Below are 22,111 nucleotides of genomic sequence, written 5' to 3' on the forward strand. Positions count from 1 at the left end.
TCTCCAGCCCATTTTGAGAAGACCCAAGGACTTCCCAGGACCGGAATGGGATATATAATTCCTTCAGATAATTATGAGTCTTTCCCAGGACATCTGCCATTTGACCCTGCCTAGAAATTATTTATAAATAATGGCCAGGAGGCATCCTAATCACAAGTGGAACCCCTTCAGCTGACTTTTTTCGATGCAGAGGAGCAGTAGCTCTATTCTGAGCTCCACTTAGATGATGGAGTTCCTTCTGTCTCTAAAGATGAGCCCAGCCACTCTAAAATGCTTGATTAATCTGCTTGTATTAGGATGTCATTCTTGCGGTCACGATCCATATCTCACAAGGAATGGTGGGAGACCAGATACATTTTTATTAACTCCTTCTGGAACAAAAAGTATGCTCTGATTGTTCAGGGGACTCATGGCAAATGTGGGTTAATGATTAGGAACCAGAAGCATTTGCTCATAAGTCTTCGTGACATTTTGAAGATGACGACACTGCTCACAAGTTAAGTCAGAAGTTTTCCACACTTTGTTCACTCATGTGAGACATTTCAGAAATTATGGGAAGAGTGTGCTCTGTTAGAAATGATGACTTGTTTTAGTTTGGAGATTATGATTTTAATCTCAGCAGTGTTGGGACCAGCCATGGAGTAAAACATGGATGAACATCGACTAGACATCCCATTTTGGTATGAATCCCTTTTGCAACTTTACTGCACACTAACTTCCACCAAGCTCAGGAGGAGCAAGAGGGGTCACCTGGACATCCTGTGAGGTCACTGTTTGAATAAAAACATCGCAGCCCAACATAGCGATCTCTTCCACGCAAGTCCCCAGCGGAACTGGGAGGAGGGACAAGCGCGCTAATGTCTATTGCTGGCAAGCAGACATTATTCTTAAAACTGGATCCAAGAGTGTCATACGATCACACGATTGTATGCACAAAGTTAAGTAGGAATATATTGCCGTTTGTGTATCCAGCCAAGGTACACCAAGGTACAAGCGTGGCTTGACTTTTCTTTCTGAGGTCTTCAGAAGTAAACTGTGTTTCAGAGAGTTCCCAGCAGAGATCATGTCTCTACAACGCCGAGTGGAGCGGTTTTCCCGGCCTGAAGGAAGGACAATGGGACCACAGCACCGTTGCTACAGCAGCAACGTGTAGAATTGGCTGGCGGCTGATAGCCGCCACCCACAGCTACGGAGGTTAGCAGCAAGCTAACTGCTAGTCACATGTGGATGTTTTCCTCAACTTCGTCGCCCCGGACAACTTTCCCTCAGCACGGTTCACGTAAGAGGTGGTGTTTGGGCAGAGAAGTTTAGTTTAGAATAAAATAATCTAAAGAAGGTTTGTTTCATGGCGTTTTATTTTTGTTTGTTTTTTTAACTCAACTACTTTAGCGCTGGTAGATTAACTGCTCAGTGTTTGATATGTTCAGTGTTGGTGTTTTAAAGTTAAAACAAACTTTGTTTGAAGGTTGGTTTTAAACACAAAAGATCGGCCATAGTGCGTCGTCCACACTTATGCATTTTAACCCTTTCATTAGTGATATTTTAAAGGTATATGTTTGATTTTGATCAAATCGCTTACGGCTAACGGCTAAGAACACGTGCTGGCCCACTTTATGATCCAGCTACAGATCATTTACCCAGAAAGGTTGTTGATCCTCATTCAAAATAATATTTCCTCAAATATAATTTTAACATTTCCATGATAATATTTCCTTAAATATTATTTTAACATTTCCTTAATAATATTTACTTTAATATAATTTGTACTAGACGAAGCCAGCTAACTAAACACCAGTTAGTCATCCAGATAGTTGGTTTCATTCTGCAGATCATTTTTAAAAATATTATTTTATTAAGTAATGTTTAATCTGATGTTGCATTGTGATTGGTCACCTGAAGGTACCAGTTATTACCTCAGATAGTTCCAAGACTAACTTAACCTCATGTCCAAACTCCTCAAGATAATCCTTGGTTCATAGACATAAATAGCATTGCATGGTAATGTTGCATCACTCTTTTTGTCATGGTTTCAGCCATCTTTGATTCACTTGTTTATATTGTACATAGCCCATTAGTCGTCCTTATTCTTTAATTTTGCTTGGTAGTTTAGTTGGATTGTTTTAGCATAGTAAAGAGTTTGTTGATTGAAATATGTTTGACTTTGAGTTGACTTATTTTTATTAATAAATTCCTGTATTTTAAGAAATTGTGTGAATTCATTCTGTGTGTGTGCAGAGTTTGCTGTTCAGTAATGCCAGAGCTTGTCTCATCCCTTTCAACTTTGTCCTAATACCACCGCCTTATTAGACTGATATTCAGAGGACAACGCTTAACAGACCGAATTATTATTTAATAAAATATAAAATATAAAATAATATATTCATATTCATACTCATAATCCTAACAGCAGCTACTCGCATACTTTAAAAGCTACGTAGTACTACACATAGACAGGGATAAAACAAAATGCTTAATATTTTTACAGTTTGTATGCTTTCAAAAATAATTACAAGCAACAATTTATCTTAAGACAATACAGCACACCCTTTAATCAATCTTTTTGACAGGTGACCTTTGACCTTAAGGGGGGTCATGGGGGACTGAGAGCAGTGGGCAACAGGTGTGGGGTGATATGAATAGAGCACCACAAATATGGAAATATCTGAAATCTTATGGCATCAGCACCAGTTAAAATAGAGGGGTGTGTTTAAGGGTTTTATTAATTAATTGTATGTTTTTAGATGTTTATACATCTAAAAGACCATGCAGTTTTTCCACTTTAAAGGTATACTCAACTTAATGCGGGCCAGTCACATTAAATCTTAATAAAATGAACAGTGTAACCTGACAGAATTGTAAGTTCATTTTGCTTTAACGCAGGACCTATTTGTTGAATATACTGTTTGAACCAGTACAAAATAGGAAGACCTAAAAGTAAATAAAGATTGTGTTTCCCTACCAAGTTAGAATGAATAGAACCTTCCTCTTCTGCATCAACATAAGAATGAACTCAACTCCAAGGCCTTCCTCCGCTAAATTGTTTGAGTAATCCAAAGAGATTATATAAATAGAACAAAACAAATATCAGAAATTTTATGGCGTCGACACCAATTAAAATAGAGGGGTTTGTTTAAGGACGTTATGGGCGAACCCTTGAATCAACCACTTAAAACAGAGGGGTGTGCTTTAAGGGTTTTATTAAATAATTGTATGTTTGTAGATGTTTATACATCTAAAAGATCATGCTGTTTTTCCACTTTAAAGGTATACTCAACTTAATCCGGACCAGTCAAATTAAATCTTAAGAAAATGAACGGTGTAACCTGACAGAATTGTAAGTTCATTTTGCTTTAACGTACGACTTACTGGATGAATGTATGAGTCCTCAGTATGCTGTTTCCAAATTAGAAATTGACTCTACAGCTAACAGAGGCTCCATTTAGTAAAAGGACTGATAATTTTAGTTATCTTAAGCTTTTCTAAAACATTATTTTTCCATCTTACAGCAATAGTTCTTGAGAGGGTTAGAGAAAATAGTTATTCTGAACTCACTACCAACCTTTTCCTTCTGATTCAATCTCGACACCGAGTGTGTGACACTAGCAATAAAGTAATTAGAGCTCTCCCACCCCCTTATTCCTTCTGTTTCTCAAGACCCAAAGTGTCGATTCAGAGGTTCGTGAGCAGGTGAGGCCTGGGTGAGGACCGGTGTATGTCAAAGGTAGCTGGTTTCTCACCGGTAATATGTGCTTCTAAAACAGAAATAGTTGATTTGGGATATCAGAAATGTTTATACATACAACTTCACATGTCATAGCTTAATGAGTTATGTCCACCGTCTGTGCAATCCTTTAGGTGTCTCAGAGAATCCACAAGAAACAGCTGAATGAATAGGTAATTCGGTAATTGGACCTCTTCTGCGTTTCAGGAAGCTAGTGGTAAAAGACTCTCAGTAGTCCCAGGACTTTGACAGAGTAGTCAACATCGTGAGCAAGAGCAGCTTCAAATCTGGTACAGCTAAAAGCCTAATTTAAACTTATTACATTGAAAATACTGGTAGAAAATGTCGGTACATATTTCAGGAGACCTGTCCAGGGTGTACCCCGCCTCTCGCCCATAGACTGCTGATGTGTGTTCACTATAAAGTATGCGGGTCCTGTGAATGTGTCAGCGAGCAGCGGCAGCTGGTCGCACACCCACACACCACAAAACAAATCTCCCAGCAGATGAGGCTGTTGTTCTCAATTTCATGATTATTCATGTTTGATTAGATTAATAATAATCCACCAGCACATGCCTCTTTGAATCAATCTCTAAAATAGAGACATAACAAGTGTAGATGACCAGCGTGGTAGTATGGGGAAGCGGTTGCCTAAATCGCATTTCCAATCTTAAATTCCTGCTGAAAACTGGAGATAGAGCATCTGCGTCCTCTCCCGGGTTAAGATTAAACACGAATAGAAAGTATCCTTGATTAAATTCTTGACGTGTTATACTCAGTGAAAGATTTTTTAGATGTCATCCTGTAGCCGTAAACAAATTGTAATACTGTCTCACTGAATTGCCTTGGTTAAAATTGGTTTGGAAGGACTTAGCAGGAATTTGTCTACCATCCTTGCATAAGGCTAAATATTCCATATAAAAATGATTAAAGGCAAGTCGGGTTGAGATCGTGTGTTCCTGTAAAGGCCTTATGATCCAATAACACAATCACCACATACTTGGGAAATGGACTGAACTCATATAGCGCTTTTCCAGTCATGCAGACCACTCAAAGCGCTTTACACTAGAGCCACATTCACCCAATCACACTCACTAATGCTCACACATTCATACACCGATACGCAGATCGGTAGGCAACTTGAGGTTAAGTGCCTTGCCCAGGGGCACAACGACCTATGGCGGGAGGAAGCTGGAATCGAACTGAGCCACAGTCGCCTCAAGACACCTAAGAAAAGTTTCTCTTGGGTGCACACCCTTGAATTTTCAGGTATGGAATATGTTTTTACATTCACACGTTAAAGTTTATAGAAAGCATTTGCTTTCATTAAAGCTGTAGCGTGACCCAATTGAACTGCTGGAGAGACTGTATCTTTTTTGATGAAAAGAGAGGCTCCTACTATCCTGAGTTCAAAAGTGGAGTCTCTTGCCGCCATGAGACAAAAAGAATCGTTGGCTCTTGTAAGTTTAATTTTGAGGTCAACAGAGTTTAAAAGGAGTCTCTCGCAGAAAAATATATCTGTATGCAAGGGGGCTAGGAGTTGTACCTCCCTGGAATTTAAGTAAAGCCTGCTCTGCTGTTAAGACCTTGGTTAGGGCCGTAAGTTGTGACGATAGAGTTCAGAGCCCCGGCTGTATCTTTAAAAAATAGATCAGAGCTAAACTGGCTTTTTAAAGAATCCTCTGAAAAGTTTAACAATGTTTCAATCATGACTCTATACGGATGTGCAGCGCTGGATTGTGAAATCAATCGATCTCCGAGAGTGACATCACACTGACTGAAGATGGTGTTTAATGGGTAGTTAATGAGCCCGACGGGTGCATCATCCGGCAGGTTTGTTCCATCCTCGTTAGTAATTTTCACTCTGAGTTGCAACAGCGTATCGTTGAGATCCAGATACTTTTCTCCGTCTCCCGGAATGAAAAACTCAGTCGGGCCTCCATTGGTGATTGCTGATAGAGGTTGGATCTCAGTGTAAATTTTATCTTCAATCGATAGCCGCGTCATCGGGGCAGAAAAGAAGTCCAGCTCTGCCAGGGTGCACTCTGATGATTTGTCATGTAAAAGAGCCATCATTTAAATATATCAGAACTTGTGGAAGACTTCCATCCTCTTTGTTTGTCACTTCCATCTGATCTCCTTTTTTGTGCTTGTCGTTGTTTTTTAACCGTCCATAAACGATTACCAGGGGGTTTTGTTCTGGGTCTTTCAGATAAAACCATAATTCCTGAACCTTCTTGACTGTTGGTGTGTGTAGAACCACTCACTTACTAACAGCTCTACCTATTATATATAAAGCGATAATTGATGCAGCCATTTTCAGATGGGGTTGTGCAATAGCAAATCTTTTTTTAAAACAGGGGGGATACGGAACGAAATAATTTTGAAAATAATGACCTGATTCTGCGTCCGTACATGACCCGGGCCCCATAAAACCCGGGCAGATTACCGCCTGATTGACTTACATAGTAATGTACAAAGCGATTAGGATCACGTCTCAGACTTAGTTGTGCCATGTTGTCTCTTGCTTGATGCAACGTGTTGAATGATAAGGGGAATATGAATGATAACCAATCAGTCTTAGAGTTTGTATATATCTCTGGAATGGTTTATATATAAAATGTATCACGGGCTACGTCGTGATATCACCAGTCTGAAGAGTGATCTTATGACGGTTTTTCCGTAGATGAAATTTACAGGCACGTTTTGGTCCAATTTAATTTCTATATGGATATTTTCAATATGTTTTTTGGAAACTGGAAGGTAGTGGGCGGGATTAAAGGTCAGAGTAACCAAATCACTGAAGTTGCCTTGTACTTTGAGGGTCCGCCGTAAAGGTGCATACGCGTTGCCTACTATTTGCGGGGTGACCACATCACTGTAACAGTATACAGTAGGCGATAGAAACCAGCCTTTATATCCGCTGGAAAAGGAGCCAATGCTAGTTCAGCTACATGCATCCATTCTCCTGGTTTCACACCCAACATATAAGCTAGAGTGCTGAAGAAGCGTATTTCATACTGACCGCTTGCTTGAAATGCAAATCTCTTTTGAATTCTCCTGAATCTGATGCGGATATCCGTGTTTATTTTTTTTTTTTAAACTTTCCATCTCTGTCTCAAGTTGTCTCAAGTCTGTCTCTGATCCTTTGCTTATGGACCTCCACATCACCAACCTTCCTCCATTCAAAGTAGGCTTCATGATCCGGTAAATTATGCCATGTATGGGGACATGAAATCTCTGCTAATGCAACCTGCCATGGGCCTTCTAAATCAATATGTTGAGGTAAATTTACACGGAAACTTGAACTGGTATTATTTTTAAACACTTCCTTGCTGGTGTTAGAGGGAAGGGTAATGTAAAAACCGCCATCCTCTGCCTTGCTGTCCATGATGCTGTATGAATCATAACAGTTTAGCGTACACCTCTGTTACACGTCTCGAAGTTTATCAAACCTGATCCAACTGTTGAATCTCTCAGGCCAATTTTTCCAGTGTACAAAAACCAGTTTGACGCCCTCGACTCTGCGACGGTTTAATATTTTCTCCCCTTGATACATCTTGTTGTTAGATATTTTTACTTTTTGAAGTTCCTCTGCGTAAAAAGAACCCTGGATGGGTTCTCCATCCAAATCTTTGAGTTTGTATAGAAGAGGAGATCGGGGTATCCGGTCATACACTGTAAACACTTCATCCGTAAAACTCTGTATTTTTTGTCAAACACTCCACATACCTTGGATATTCTGACAAGTTCCCCCTGTTTAAACATTGTCACTGAGGCCCTGCAATACCTGTTGGAGGTAACTCCATACAGATTCTGAAACACTTGAAAGGCATTTTCTAAAGTCACTTCCATAGGACTCATTTTAATGCTGGTGTGATAGCTGTGGTTGTAGCTTCTAGCTAGGTTTTACAGGACATCAATGTATCGCCGGGTGCAGTAAAATATCTCCGCATCCTTGTTCTTAACGTGCGGTTAAACCTCTCAACCACAGAGGCTTTTGCGTCACTCGCTGTGGCGAAATGTTCAATACCGTGTTTCTCCATTAAAATCTTAAATTTCTTGTTAAAAAATTCTTTGCCTGCATCAGTTTTTTGGGGATCCGGCTTTCTTCAAAAATTGATTCAAAAGCCTTTACTGCCTCAGTGGTAGTCAAAACTTGTACATACGCTCAATACGTACATACATATAATAAATAATTATATCCGTCATTTTCCTTGGCCAGAGCTTGCATATCACAGAGATCGGCTTGGAACAGTTTCAGTGGTCTGGTGACAAAAACTCTGTTTCTCGGGAAGTTTATTCTAGCAGGTTTATGTAAAGTGTATCTTCCCCTGATAAAAAAATCTTTAACTTTTTCATCTTGCATAGCCCTCCTCAACCTTTCTACAACCCTTAAACTACCCGGATTTCATGGGCTGTAATATACTTTCTTTATCAACCTTCTTTCAGCCATCCCAATCTTATGCTCACTCTGATAACTATTTGTTAAATAATGAAAAAACACACAGGAGGCTAGTTTATTCTTTTTTTTTTTACTTGTATTTAATAGAAAAACAGAAAAACATTATAAAGATTAATTCAAATTAATTGCAATCTTTTTACAACACTTTCAGGAAAAGTTATTCTTTACCCTTTATTTGTATTTAATAGTAAAAAAAAAAAAAGAAAAACACATTCAGATAATAAAGATAATTTCAAACACTGCAATCTTTAAGCAAAAGGGGTTGGACAATGAAACTGAAACACCTGTCAATTTAGTGTGGGAGGTTTCATGGCTAAATTGGACCAGCCTGGTAGCCAGTCTTTATTGATTGCACATTGCACCAATAAGAGCAGAGTGTGAAGGTTCAATTAGCAGGGTAAGAGCACAGTTTTGCTCAAAATATTGAAATGCACACAACATTATGGGTGACATACCAGAGTTCAAAAGAGGACAAATTGTTGGTGCACGTCTTGCTGGCGCATCTGTGACCAAGAGAACAAGTCTTTGTGATGTATCAAGAGACACGGTATCCAGGGTAATGTCAGCATACCACCAAGAAGGACGAACCACATCCAACAGGATTAACTGTAGACGCGAGAGGAAGCTGTCTGAAAGGGATGTTCGGGTGCTAACCCGGATTGTATCCAAAAAACATAAAACCACGGCTGCCCAAATCACGGCAGAATTAAATGTGCACCTCAACTCTCCTGTTTCCACCAGAACTGTCCGTCGGGAGCTCCACAGGGTCAATATACACGGCCGGGCTGCTATAGCCAAACCTTTGGTCACTCATGCCAATGCCAAACGTCAGTTTCAATGGTGCAAGGAGCGCAAATCTTGGGCTGTGGACAATGTGAAACATGTATTGTTCTCTGATGAGTCCACCTTTACTGTTTTCTCCACATCCAGGAGAGTTACGGTGTGGAGAAGCCCCAAAGAAGCGTACCACCCAGACTGTTGCATGCCCAGTGTGAAGCATAGGGGTGGATCAGTGAAGGTTTGGGCTGCCATATCATGGCATTCCCTTGGCCCAATACTTGTGCTAGATGGGCGCGTCACTGCCAAGGACTACCGAACCATTCTTGAGGACCATGTGCATCCAATGGTTCAAACATCGTATCCTGAAGGCGGTGCCGTGTATCAGGATGACAATGCACCAGAAAGACTGGTGAAAGATTGGTTTGATGAACATGAAAGTGAAGTTGAACATCTCCCATGGCCTACACAGTCACCAGATCTAAATATTATTGAGCCACTTTGGGGTGTTTTGGAGGAGCGAGTCAGGAAATGTTTTCCTCCACCAGGATCACTTAGTGAACTGGCCACTATCCTGCGAGAAGAATGGCTTAAAATCTCTCTGACCACTGTGCAGGACTTGTATATGTCATTCCCAAGATGAATTGACGCTGTATTGGCCGCAAAAGGAGGCCCTACACCATACTAATAAATTATTGTGGTCTAAAACCAGGTGTTTCTGTTTCATTGTCCAACCCCTGTATATACCACTAGAAAACAAGTCATCAAATATGTGAGATCAGTTTGTAAGTCCATAGCACTCTGAAACAGAGTTAAGTTGCTTGAGATATTCATCATCGCTGCACTGTGGATGCCTTGCACCGATTTCAGTTCATATAAAACCGTCTCTGCAATCGTTTTCACTCTGAAGTCATCTGCTTGTATGCGTCGAGGTGTCAGAAGATTCTGAATAGCAGGAAGGAGATTGGGGTTTATGAGTTGTTGCACAATGCGTTGAAAGTTGACTTGGTAATAATCCTCCTCCAATACCTCCAGACATTGGTGCTGTCGCTGGCTCAGGTGGCTCGTTATGCACCCATAACAGGTTTCTTTGAGATAGTTCAAACAGGTTATGTTGAATAAATGAAGTATCGTTGTTTTCACCGTATTGATGAGGGCGGTTGAGTTCCAACCATCTATTTCATTCCCCTGATTACTGTCATCCTCCGGTGAAGGGTGAGGGGCAGGCACCGGGTCCGGAGTTTGCGGGGAGGGTGAGCAGCTGGTAGTCGCCTCGTTCTCCATGACCACCCTCTTGTCTCCAGGCTGGATATCTGTATCTACAGACTCAGCCACGCATAACAGTGAGTAGAGGTCGGGAGAAGGCAGATGATACGATCTGAGGTTGTATCCTGTAGGTGAGGCTGGACTGAAGAGGGACTCAGAGACCGTGGATGATGAGGCTGCAGGTGAATAGAGGTCTGGAGAAGGTGGGTGAAGCTTTCATCTTGCTCAGGAGAGAAGAGGGTCTCTGCTTGCTGGTTGTAGACATCCTAGTATGGTGTTTCCCTGTACGGACCACTCATTCTCAAGATTTGATGCCCACCGTTGTGAAGAAGAGTGCATTTCTGTGAGCTCACAGTCAGACCCAAATATATATCGCAGGAAGGGGGTGGGTCCTCAAAAGAGTGTAGGGTTTAGAGGCAAAACAGGGAACGTCAGCGTTTTTTTCATTGACATGACATCAATCCAGCAGTGTGAGTTATGGAAAAGGTGTTAAAGTCGCTGTCCAATTTCACTCATCGTCTCTGCCCAAGCATCGTACGGCAGAGCCGACATTGTCTTAAATACAGGTCCTTCTTAAAATATTAGCATATTGTGATAAAGTTCATTATTTTCCATAATGTCATGATGAAAATTTAACATTCATATATTTTAGATTCATTGCACACTAACTGAAATATTTCAGGTCTTTTATTGTCTTAATACGGATGATTTTGGCATACAGCTCATGAAAACCCAAAATTCCTATCTCACAAAATTAGCATATTTCATCCGACCAATAAAAGAAAAGTATTTTTAATACAAAAAACGTCAACCTTCAAATAATCATGTACAGTTATGCACTCAATACTTGGTCGGGAATCCTTTGGCAGAAATCACTGCTTCAATGCGGCGTGGCATGGAGGCAATCAACCTGTGGCACCGCTGAGGTCTTATGGAGGCCCAGGATGCTTCGATAGCGGCCTTTAGCTCATCCAGAGTGTTGGGTCTTGAGTCTCTCAACGTTCTCTTCACAATATCCCACAGATTCTCTATGGGGTTCAGGTCAGGAGAGTTGGCAGGCCAATTGAGCACAGTGATACCATGGTCAGTAAACCATTTACCAGTGGTTTTGGCACTGTGAGCAGGTGCCAGGTCGTGCTGAAAAATGAAATCTTCATCTCCATAAAGCTTTTCAGCAGATGGAAGCATGAAGTGCTACAAAATCTCCTGATAGCTAGCTGCATTGACCTTGCCCTTGATAAAACACAGTGGACCAACACCAGCAGCTGACACGGCGTCCCAGACCATCATTGACTGTGGGTACTTGACACTGTACTTCTGGCATTTTGGCATTTCCTTCTCCCCAGTCTTCCTCCAGACTCTGGCACCTTGATTTCTGAATGACATGCAGAATTTGCTTTCATCCGAAAAAAGTACTTTGGACCACTGAGCAACAGTCCAGTGCTGCTTCTCTGTAGCCCAGGTCAGGCGCTTCTGCCGCTGTTTCTGGTTCAAAAGTGGCTTGACCTGGGGAATGCGGCACCTGTAGCCCATTTCCTGCACACGCCTGTGCACGGTGGCTCTGGATGTTTCTACTCCAGACTCAGTCCACTGCTTCCGCAGGTTCCCCAAGGTCTGGAATCGGCCCTTCTCCACAATCTTCCTCAGGGTCCGGTCACCTCTTCTCGTTGTGCAGCGTTTTCTGCCACACTTTTTCCTTCCCACAGACTTCCCACTGAGGTGCCTTAATACAGCACTCTGGGAACAGCCTATTCGTTCAGAAATTTCTTTCTGTGTCTTACCCTCTTGCTTGATGGTGTCAATAGTGGCCTTCTGGACAGCAGTCAGGTCGGCAGTTTTACCCATGATTGGGGTTTTGTTGGGGTTTTGAGTGATGAACCAGGCTGGGAGTTTTAAAGGCCTCAGGAATCTTTTGCAGGTGTTTAGAGTTAATTCGTTGATTCAGATGATTAGGTTCATAGCTCGTTTAGAGACCCTTTTAATGATATGCTAATTTTGTGAGATAGGAATTTTGGGTTTTCATGATCTGTATGCCAAAATCATCCGTATTAAGACAATAAAAGACCTGAAATATTTCAGTTAGTGTGCAATGAATCTAAAATATATGAATGTTAAATTTTCATCATGACATTATGGAAAATAATGAACTTTATCAAAATATGCTAATATTTTGAGAAGGACCTGTACACCACAGTCCTGATTGAATGCCTCCAGCACAAAGAGATCTGAGGAATTCGTCTGGTTGTTCTTGCGTCTGCTTGCCTGAAAAGACCAGCGACCAGTCGCAGTGGTTTTTTATCCCCAGACTGCACTAAAGAGAGGTTCTCAACATCAGATGAGGTTTCATCTTCATCCTCCCTCTGGTGCACTGAGACTGATTCAGAGTTATCATTAATGTGTGTGATTGCCAGCTGTAACACTGCCCAGTCGTTGTGGGTGAGAGTTCACAGAGTCAATGATGCATCAAGTTTCTTGTCTTGATCCAGCTGATACAGGCAGAGCTCACCTAGTTCATACTTGAAAATATACCCCCATTTGCTGCTCAGTCCATATGGTTCCGGAGACAACTCTTCCTCCCGAGTGTCAAACGGAGGCCTTTGTACCTTGTATAGGTAATATGTTGATTACGTTGGGTATCCAATTCACGGCGTGTATGCCGGTACACGGTTATTGGGGTCTCACACAGAAGAAACATACCTCTTAGCTGACCTGAGGCAGGTTTTTCATCCATTGTTGTTGTCGTTGGAGTTGGATCATCATATGCAGAGTATGTTATGACGGGAGTTCCGATAGGTATCTCCGATGAGGAAGTAGATGATGTAGATGGTTGTTCATCATCTTGGCACGCCTTGCTTTTCTCCCCAGTCTGACGAAAAATTCTCTTAACTCTAACCATTGTTCAATGAGTGTTCTTTTCCAACGAATGTTGCAAGTAAAGTGCTGTGTTTTCTGCTAGTATTTAAAACAAACAGTAAACCACACCCTTCTGTTTTAATTGGTTGATTCAAGGGTTCGCCCATAACGCCCTTAAACACACCCCTCTATTTTAATTAGTGTCAACACCATAACATTTCAGATATTTCCATATTTGTTTTGTTCTATTTATATCATCTCTTTGGATTACTCAAACAATTTAGCGGAGGAAGGCCTTGGAGTTGAGTTCATTCTTATGTTGATGCAGAAGAGGAAGGTTCTATTCATTCTAACTTGGTAGGGAAACACAATCTTTATTTACTTTTAGGTCTTCCTATTTTGTACTGGTTCAAACAGTATATTCAAGGAATAGGTCCTGCGTTAAAGCAAAATGAACTTATAATTCTGTCAGGTTACACCGATCATTTTATTAAGACTTCATGTGACTGCTCCGCATTACGTTGTGTATACATTTAAAGTGGAAAAACTGCATGGTCTTTTAGACGTATAAACATCTAAAAACATACAATTAATTAATAAAACCCTTAAACACACCCCTCTATTTTAACTGGTGCTGACGCCGTAAAATTTCAGATATTTCCATATTTGGCTTGTTCTATTCATATCACCCCACACCTGTTGCCCGCTGCTCTCAGTCCCCCATGACCCCCCCTTAAGGTCAAAGGTCCCAAGTCAAAAAGTTTGATTAAAGGGTGTGCTGTACTCTCTCTCGTATCAAACTGATATCTAAGAAAAGGGATAATTGTGTGAAAAGTCACTTTGTACTTTAAGGATGAAGTAAAACATCTCACCAGTGACAGCTAGGAGTTGTACTCCACTGCTTCTAACGTCCCCAAACACAGAGAAGAGAGTGAATGTGTATCTAGTTCCAGCAGTGAGAGATGAGACTGTGTGAGTTACTGGTCCATCTCCATCTGGTGAACTGATGAATGTTTCTGTGCCGTTAAACTGGAGAACAAAGCTGGTGTTGTTGTTGACTTTAAACCACTGCAGAGTGATGCTGGTCTCATTTTGTGTTGAAACTCGGAATGAAGGTTCTAACAGAGACAGATACAACATATTTTTCAAAATTAAAGCAACCTTATCTTTAACAAACATATAACTAACAAACTAAGGATTTATGAAAGCTTAAGATATCGTAGGATGAGTTAATTTCTTTCCGCTATAAAACCCTTAAAATTGTTATATATCTATATATATCTATATATAGATATATTTATTTATATATATATATTTATATTTAACAATTTGCTGATCGTAAAAGAAAAACTAATTATTCTTAATTCATTATAAGATATTGTTATTGAAGTAGAACAGTACCTGCACAATATGCCAGCCAGCATGTTGATGGCCTTTGAAGTTTGTAGACATAGTATCCATAACAAAGTTTGATCTGGATGGTGTGTGGGGTAAAATAGCAGCAGGAACCCGACCAGGCATTACACACAGTGCGAATTACGATTTCATTAAACTGGACTGGATGAGCCCCATTTATCCACAAAGGAGCATGGGTTCCACACCTACGTTCTGCTACACATTTCTCTGGAATCTGAGCGCTGCTTTGCCCCAAATAAAAGCGATACCAGCCATTCCAGGCAATGTACCTGTCGCACTGTAAGAAATTTTGGTCTGTGTTATCTGTTGAACGCCATGTATCATTCAGTATAGTGTAGCTGACACAGGGGTCGAGACATTGAACAGCTCCATTGGTGGTGATGCACTCTGTGCCGGAGGGACAACACTGACAGTCAGCACAAGAGGGAGCTTCAAATATAACATGTGGGAGAAAACAGAAGAGAAATAATTTAAAGACACCAAGTACTTATGTTTTTATTTTTACCTCGTTGTTACATTGTGCTATATTCTGCATTGCACATACACTTGATTTTTCATAATGTCTACTACGTGAGACTCTTCCAGCCATGTGCTTACGGCACTTGTGTTTTGAAATGTAACCACAAGATGGCAGAAAAAGGAGTGCAGAGGGACAGCAAAGTCAGCAAGATGTGGATGAACTGACAGATGAGTTATATGAAACTTCCCACAGTAAGCAACGTCATTTTACTCTTAACATATCTAGCATGAAAAAATGGTTAGAAATCACAAAGGGTCAAAACGACCAGAATGTATAAAATCAGCAACAGCAGCAGCAGTGGTTTTCAAACTAAAAATCAATCCATTAGTTTGGGAACACTTTGGATTTAAAGACACAGATGCAAGTTTGATACTGGTTGTTGAAAGACACTTAATTCCTCCTTTCTCTGTGTTTTTATTTTTTATATAATATCCTACATTTGAATACATACATTGTCAGTTATTTTATGAGAAAATTCATCAAATATGTTTTTTTCAAAATGTTGTTTGAGAGCAAGACATTGATCTTCAGATTGACTATCGTGAAAAAGCTCTATATTTTTTGTCACTCATACAAATGTTGCATTCCTTGTGTCAGGCCACTCCTGAACCAGAGTCTCAGTGGTCCAAAGTCCTCTTTTCATTTGAAAGTAACAACACTGCTTCAACTAGATTAACTTGTTGATACAGAGCAGGTTTTATTATAAGTATAATTCTTCAACAGCTAATAAGCCTCCTTTAATAACAAACCAACAGGCTTTAGATAAAACTAATAGATTTCTGGTATAAAAAGATCAATCTTTATTAATAAAATGTAAAGTCCTACCAGTAGCTGCAGTAATGCTGACTCCACTGCTTCTGACGCCGTCAAGAACAGAGAAGAGAGTGAATGTGTAGTTTGTTCCAGGACTGAGAGATGAAACTGTGTGAGTTACCAGTCCAGCTGCCACTGATGCAATAATATTTATTTCACCACCATTAAACTGGATGACAAAGCTGGTGTTGTTGTTGACTTTACTCCACTGCAGGGTGATACTGGTCTCATCCTGTGCTGAAACTGTAAAACCTTCTGCATTGGGTGGAACTGAGATAAAGAGAACAAAAACAAAGCAATACCATAAAGTAACAAATATATGACATATGGAAGATGTTAAATTTTTTTAAAATAATTTTACACCCACAATCTGGGACTTTTTGTAATTTCTTTTCCCTGCTTTACAAAATCATAGCTCTCAAAAAATAATGTCATTGATTCTGCGTTCTGTAACATAGGTGTCCCCCCCCAAGAAGAAATGGCTAACTTCTCCTGATGTAAGAAATATAAGAAACTTCTCATTATAATAATTGACTGCCTTGTCATCCGTTGCGGATGACAAGGCAGTCAGCTGACTGAGTGAAGATGCATGTAAGAAGGTATTCTTAGAAACTACAGCTGGGTAGTAGAGCTGTTACCCAAGAAGGGCTTAGAGCTGGCCTGCAGGAAATAACTACACCTCAGTAAATCCTTGTTTAACATGATGGCTTATTTATGGCTGCTAAAGTAGCAGAAATAAGATACATTACCTGGTCTGTAACAGACGAATGGCAAACTCATGCTGCAATTTTCATCCGACCATCTTCCGGAGTCAGTAAAGGATCCAGCAACACACTGATCCCCAGAGGAATCATTTGGCTGACCGTTGGCCCAGTGTCGAAACAGAGACTGGGTGCCATCAGACCACAGCTTTTCCCGGTACAGACCAATCCAGACATTGCTGGCACCTACTAGGCTTCTGATGATTTCATTTTCTGTCAGATTTCGAATACTAGGAAGGAAAATGAAAGTATATAAGCAATCATTGTGTCTTATATGGCAACTGAAGGATCTCCTGAAACATCACTGAAATTCCTGAGGGCCCCAGGCTGTTGCTCTGAGTCCCAGAACAACACCATACATACTTGGACTGATCTTATCTTATCTTCTCTGTAAATTAACTTTTTTATATATGTACATTTAAAGATATTTTATATATATATTTTCCATTTACACTGAAATAAAATAAAATCTTCAGTGAGAGCAAAGTAGCAAAGTGTATCGCAGTCAAATACCATGTTTCTGTGCACAAACTTTGCAATAAAATTGACTCTGATTCTATAAAAACTTACAGGCAGTGAGGAAAGAAACAGGGGGAAAGCACATGTGGAAATGACATGGGGCATAACAGGAGGAACCCGTAAAAGGTGACTTCAAACCAGGGGCGTTTTTAGGGTCTCAAAACATTGGGGGCTTTAGCCCAAATCCAAAATATTTAGATTTCAATAAGACAATTTATAGCTAATTTAAAATGAAAATAATAGAGGATATATTGTACCAGTTCTCTGTCTCGGCTGGTTTTAGACTGAATGTAAATTATTGTGAATCAAACAAAAAAGGTTTGCAATAATTTTACTTTTTATTTTTGTTAGAAGCTGAATGAAGGACAAGGAGAAACAGAGTTTAGGTCTGATGAAAAACCATTTTGCTGAAGCAAATAATGACACATTTTGAGGTATTTAGAAAATAACTTAATCTGAATTTTTCCTGACATAAGATTTTCTTAAACTCAGAGATGTTTACTTTGGGCCAGATAAATGTGCTTCTTTTGTCATCTGCATAAATTACCTTTTAAATGGTACATTCTCATCAAAGTGTTCCACTCCTGAGCCTCTATTGTCTTTATTCATATATTTCAAAAAAGGAAAGTGGTATAAAGTTGATTTTCTTAAATCTTAGTCAAATGGTAAAATCCTAAAACACATTTATTTTATTATGCCAAGAGCTTTGGAAACATTTTATTAAAATTGTTCCTTCTTTTATGAACCTGTTCTCTTTAATCGCCATCTTTTCAGCCCTTCATTCCACTTCTGAAGAAATCTGGCCTGCCAAAAATAATAAATGAAACATTTTACAACACAGTCTTGTTCTGCACTGAGCATGTGAGACATTAGTGCAGTTCTTACTATGAAACACTTTGAGAGGAAAGGGTGGTAAGTTGCAGTGTTTTAAATATAGCATAGAGCCTCATCCTGGACCTTATCAGTACTAATATTAGTTATTAATAACTGTATACATATGGTATGTATGTCTCACCCTCAGTAAAACTATATCCTTGTTTAATTAGTTTAGTTTATATAATATTATATGTGTAATTCAGAAAAATAATGTAGTTAACTAATCAATGGTCCACCTGTGATTAATTGCTTTTTCTGTCTACATGTAGAACTAGAATATAAGACTGGCTGCAACAATGAGATCAATGTGTTGATCTGAAGAACTTTTAATTTGTTCAGCTACGATAGGATTAAATGCTTTTATTTTGACTGAAGTAAAGGACCAGATATTTTCACATTATGATGCAAATCCAGCTAGAAGCTCACAGAGAAGGTTGCTACTGTTTTCTATCACAGATCATTTAACTTCACCTGTAGCTCAGGTGAAAGTCCCTCATCCTGACCCTGAAGATGGTCATTAGAGTGAACCTCCACCTCATGTCTTGCTGCGTCAATCAGTGATTAACTGCAACTTACAATTAGCCCATTCTGAGCATTTAGGTTTTACCGCTATCCTCGTCTGGGTTATACCACTCGGCATCCACCTGTTCCTGAACACACACCCACCAGGCTCCCACTCTTTGTTTGCTCTGAAATAATCCCTGTTTGAGCCGCTCAGTGTAACTTTTCAGGTAATGAAGGAGGCAGGTCAACCTGGAGTAAACTGCTGTTCTGGACTTCTCCAGAATGGAGTCCGTCTCTGGCTGTGCGCGTAGTTGCGCATTCGTGGTGCTGCGAGTGCACAAATAACAATTTTTTGTCTTCCCCTTTTCACTCATTGTCAAGTTAGGTGGAGCGGGAGGTGATTATATGGAACACAATTGAAAAAATCGTATTGTTTTTAAATCAAAATGTGAAGTCTAATACCATTTTGTAGCTGCATCTTTTTAATAGTTCTAAATTTCTTCTATCAAGAAGTCCGGGGCTATTCAGAAAACATCTACAACTACACGCCTGCTTCAAACCAATTGTTAGTTTCCTACCATACTGGGGATGTGATTACTGAATGCAAAAAAGATTAGTTTAATAAACAACATGCAGCATCTGTGGGAGAAACAGGAATAAGAAACCACTCAGAGGAATGACTGACAAACACAGAAGAGAAGCAGAGCATGACAAAAATACAGGAAATACAGGACTTCTGCTTACAAAACAGCTCAGCAACAAGGGTGAAATGGAGCATAGTTGACAGAAAGAAAGCTCACTTTGTTCAGTGCCAAAACAAAGCAGAAACAAGGATTGATGAAGAGAAACAGTAACTATGAACACATCCTTAACAATACATCAAATATATAAAGTCCAAAACCAAAGTTCAAAGGATAATATCATTAGAATTCATGAAGCAGAACTACAAACCACCTCTATATAGTAACACAGTGTTTGTTTAAATATTCAGTCTAATTATTACCTGGCCAGATCAACATAATTCGCCCTGCAGAATCTCTGGGCTTCAGTCCAATTTAGAGAAAAAGTACTGACAACATAGGATGGTGATCCTCCTACAGTACCTATAAAAATATAGATGAAATATAGATAAAGAAAACTAGCAGAAAATATTATCTTATTCAGATTTTAATTCTTCATTCATATTGTACAAAACATTACCATTATAGCACACAAACTGCATTGTGGACATGCAGTCAGCATCATCCCATCTGCCCAAAGAGTCGACACTAGAACCATAAAATGTGACACAGTGCTGTTGTCCTGAATTATCGTCAGGCTGGGTAGGAAACCAGTTCCTAAATGTGTCTTGTCCAGGACCGTAGAAGCTGCTGTCATTTAGGGACCATTTCCAGCTGTTTATTGTGTCATCATAGAGACCAATCCAAGCCTTGTCTAAATAAAAACATATTTCTTAAAAATCTACAATGAAACATGTTCATAGTCACATATTATGAGACTTTCAGTAATAATGAAGCAATAATTTAGGTTTTGAATAGAATGTGTTTATACTTTTGTTGTCAATCCTTTTGCAAATTAAATACCCACCTGTATAGTTTGAGGAGGTCCTGAGAAAAGCATCAACATCAGCTGTGTTTTCAATGGTGGCCAGATCAGTGTAGTCACTTCTGCAGAAGCTCTGAGCATTTGTCCATGTAAGCGAAGTGTTCACGAAGTAGTACTGACGGCTTTGGGCACAGGCAACACTGAGCAGGGTCCCTGAAACAAAACTGATTCAGCTTTTCCAGCATTGTATTACATTCAACTTCTTTGTTTGTTAATTTCTTTAACTGTTCCTTCTGCTGAAAATGCCAGAAAAATAAGAAAACTGCATGTTTAAGTTTTGTTCAGAGTGACAGTCACTGTCAAAGTTGGGGTCTACATTTTGTTTCAGTCCTGAAATCCTTCTAGTGTTATTGCAATATCTGCCATCTGTATAGTTAAAGGGAGTTATATTTATTAAACAGGTCCCTTACCAACATTACCATTACCATTAATTTGTGAACATTTTGTGGAAATATTGCAGCAACAATTCAAGAAATTACACTGAAGGTTATGCTTTAGCTTGGGTACAAATTGGTCTTCCAAATAGAAAATAACATTGAGAATTTCTCTCAATTAAATATAAATATTATGTAGTAGCCATCAAAAAGTCCTGATCTCAGCCCCTTAAAAGGTGTGTGCAAGCTACAAACCTGACAACTGTTAGAGTGAAAACATTTGTCTTTTAAAGGGGTGAGATGTGAATACTTGTTTCGAGGCCAAAACAGGAGCCCCATTCGTTGCGTGAGACATCTTTCTAATGCAGATTGATGGGCACTCACTTTGACGCAGGCTCTGGGCCTCATAACTTGCAAACTATCTAATTATCTAAAGAATATAAAAACAATCTGAGCCAATCTGACCCAAAGCAGAGATGCAGAGGCTTCACCTCCACAAAGAGGGGTCTAAAGTCTAACCCTTGGATTTAACCACCCACCCATTTTTTTTACTTCATCCACTGTATAAAAACATGTATGCACTTAATGAACGGGCTCTTTCTCTGAGATATTGTGATATTAGTGTGTCCAGTAAGTTAAACAGAGAGAGAGACTCCTTGTACAACCAAACCATTTAGTCCTCAATAAATTCTCAGTGGAGAGAAGTTATGTTGAGATTTTTGCACAATGTTTGTACAATGTTCATATCTGATTTCGACTTGAATTCACCCTGGACAGATATCCTGACCATCACAGGGAGAAGCAAGACAAAGACAGGCAAAACATGTAGGCAGGTTCCTGCTGGGATTTGAACCCATGACTGTTTGCATTGAGGTGAAAGTGCTAATCATTATCTCAGATTGTACCTAGACATTTTTAACACAAAACTTCAGTTTTACCTTTTGCTTACTTTGCCTCAGTTTCCAACTGTATGCCAATGTCAAGACCACTGTTTTCAATTCAGACATAAGAGAAAAACATAAGAAGCCAGAATAATAAAAAGAAAAGACACAAACCTGTGAACCCAAAGAGGATCAGCCTGTAATCCATGAGTGAAAGCTGGAGACAAAATAAAGTATCCCAGATAATGCCTTCTAAACTCAAAAGCTATAAATGTATTTGGCAACGTATACAAGCTGATAATGAGCTTCAATGCTGCAAGGCACACATTAACAAAGTCGTGAGATGCTCTGCATTTTTAAATAAGAGATGGGTGTGACATTCATGGGAAAAATGTAAACCCTCAGCTACCAGGACAGCTGATTGTACAGAGTTGGGGAGGAACTTAACCTCAAACGTTTCAAAACAGAAGGTGTCACAAACAAACCAGATAATTGAATTTAAAATAAATCAAGTGTTTAACATTAACAGAGTTTATAGAAGAAGTTAAATTATTAGGAATATTTATCAAGGTTTAATCGCCAACATTATAGTTTGTAAGACTAAAAGGTTGTGTGCCCGACCAGCATAGAAGCACCACAGGGCTGTTTACTCTCACAATATTTTTTCACATTGTACATCTCAGACTTCCAGTACAAGTCAGAGTCCAGTCATGTTTAGAAATACTCATATGACTCCACAGTTAATCAGTGTATCAGAGAT

At 39.6% G+C, this 22,111-nt stretch overlaps 1 protein-coding gene across 1 annotated transcript in view; it reads right to left on the reverse strand.

The window, feature by feature from the left end:
* LOC124880305 overlaps positions 1–21,662 on the reverse strand; it is a 31,333-nt gene extending 9,671 nt beyond the window's left edge. The window contains exons 1-8 of the mRNA XM_047385351.1: positions 21,526–21,662; positions 20,079–20,249; positions 19,692–19,925; positions 19,495–19,594; positions 16,581–16,822; positions 15,844–16,101; positions 14,484–14,927; positions 13,955–14,200 (exon numbers count right to left, since the gene is read on the reverse strand). Coding sequence (XP_047241307.1) covers positions 13,955–14,200; positions 14,484–14,927; positions 15,844–16,101; positions 16,581–16,822; positions 19,495–19,594; positions 19,692–19,925; positions 20,079–20,249; positions 21,526–21,559 — 1,729 coding nt within the window. The 5' untranslated portion in view covers positions 21,560–21,662. The remainder of the gene's footprint in view (positions 1–13,954; positions 14,201–14,483; positions 14,928–15,843; positions 16,102–16,580; positions 16,823–19,494; positions 19,595–19,691; positions 19,926–20,078; positions 20,250–21,525) is intronic.
* Positions 21,663–22,111: the final 449 nt, after the last annotated feature.

The sequence above is a fragment of the Girardinichthys multiradiatus genome, chromosome 14 (assembly GCF_021462225.1).
Source record: "Girardinichthys multiradiatus isolate DD_20200921_A chromosome 14, DD_fGirMul_XY1, whole genome shotgun sequence".
NCBI classification, from domain to species: domain Eukaryota; kingdom Metazoa; phylum Chordata; class Actinopteri; order Cyprinodontiformes; family Goodeidae; genus Girardinichthys; species Girardinichthys multiradiatus.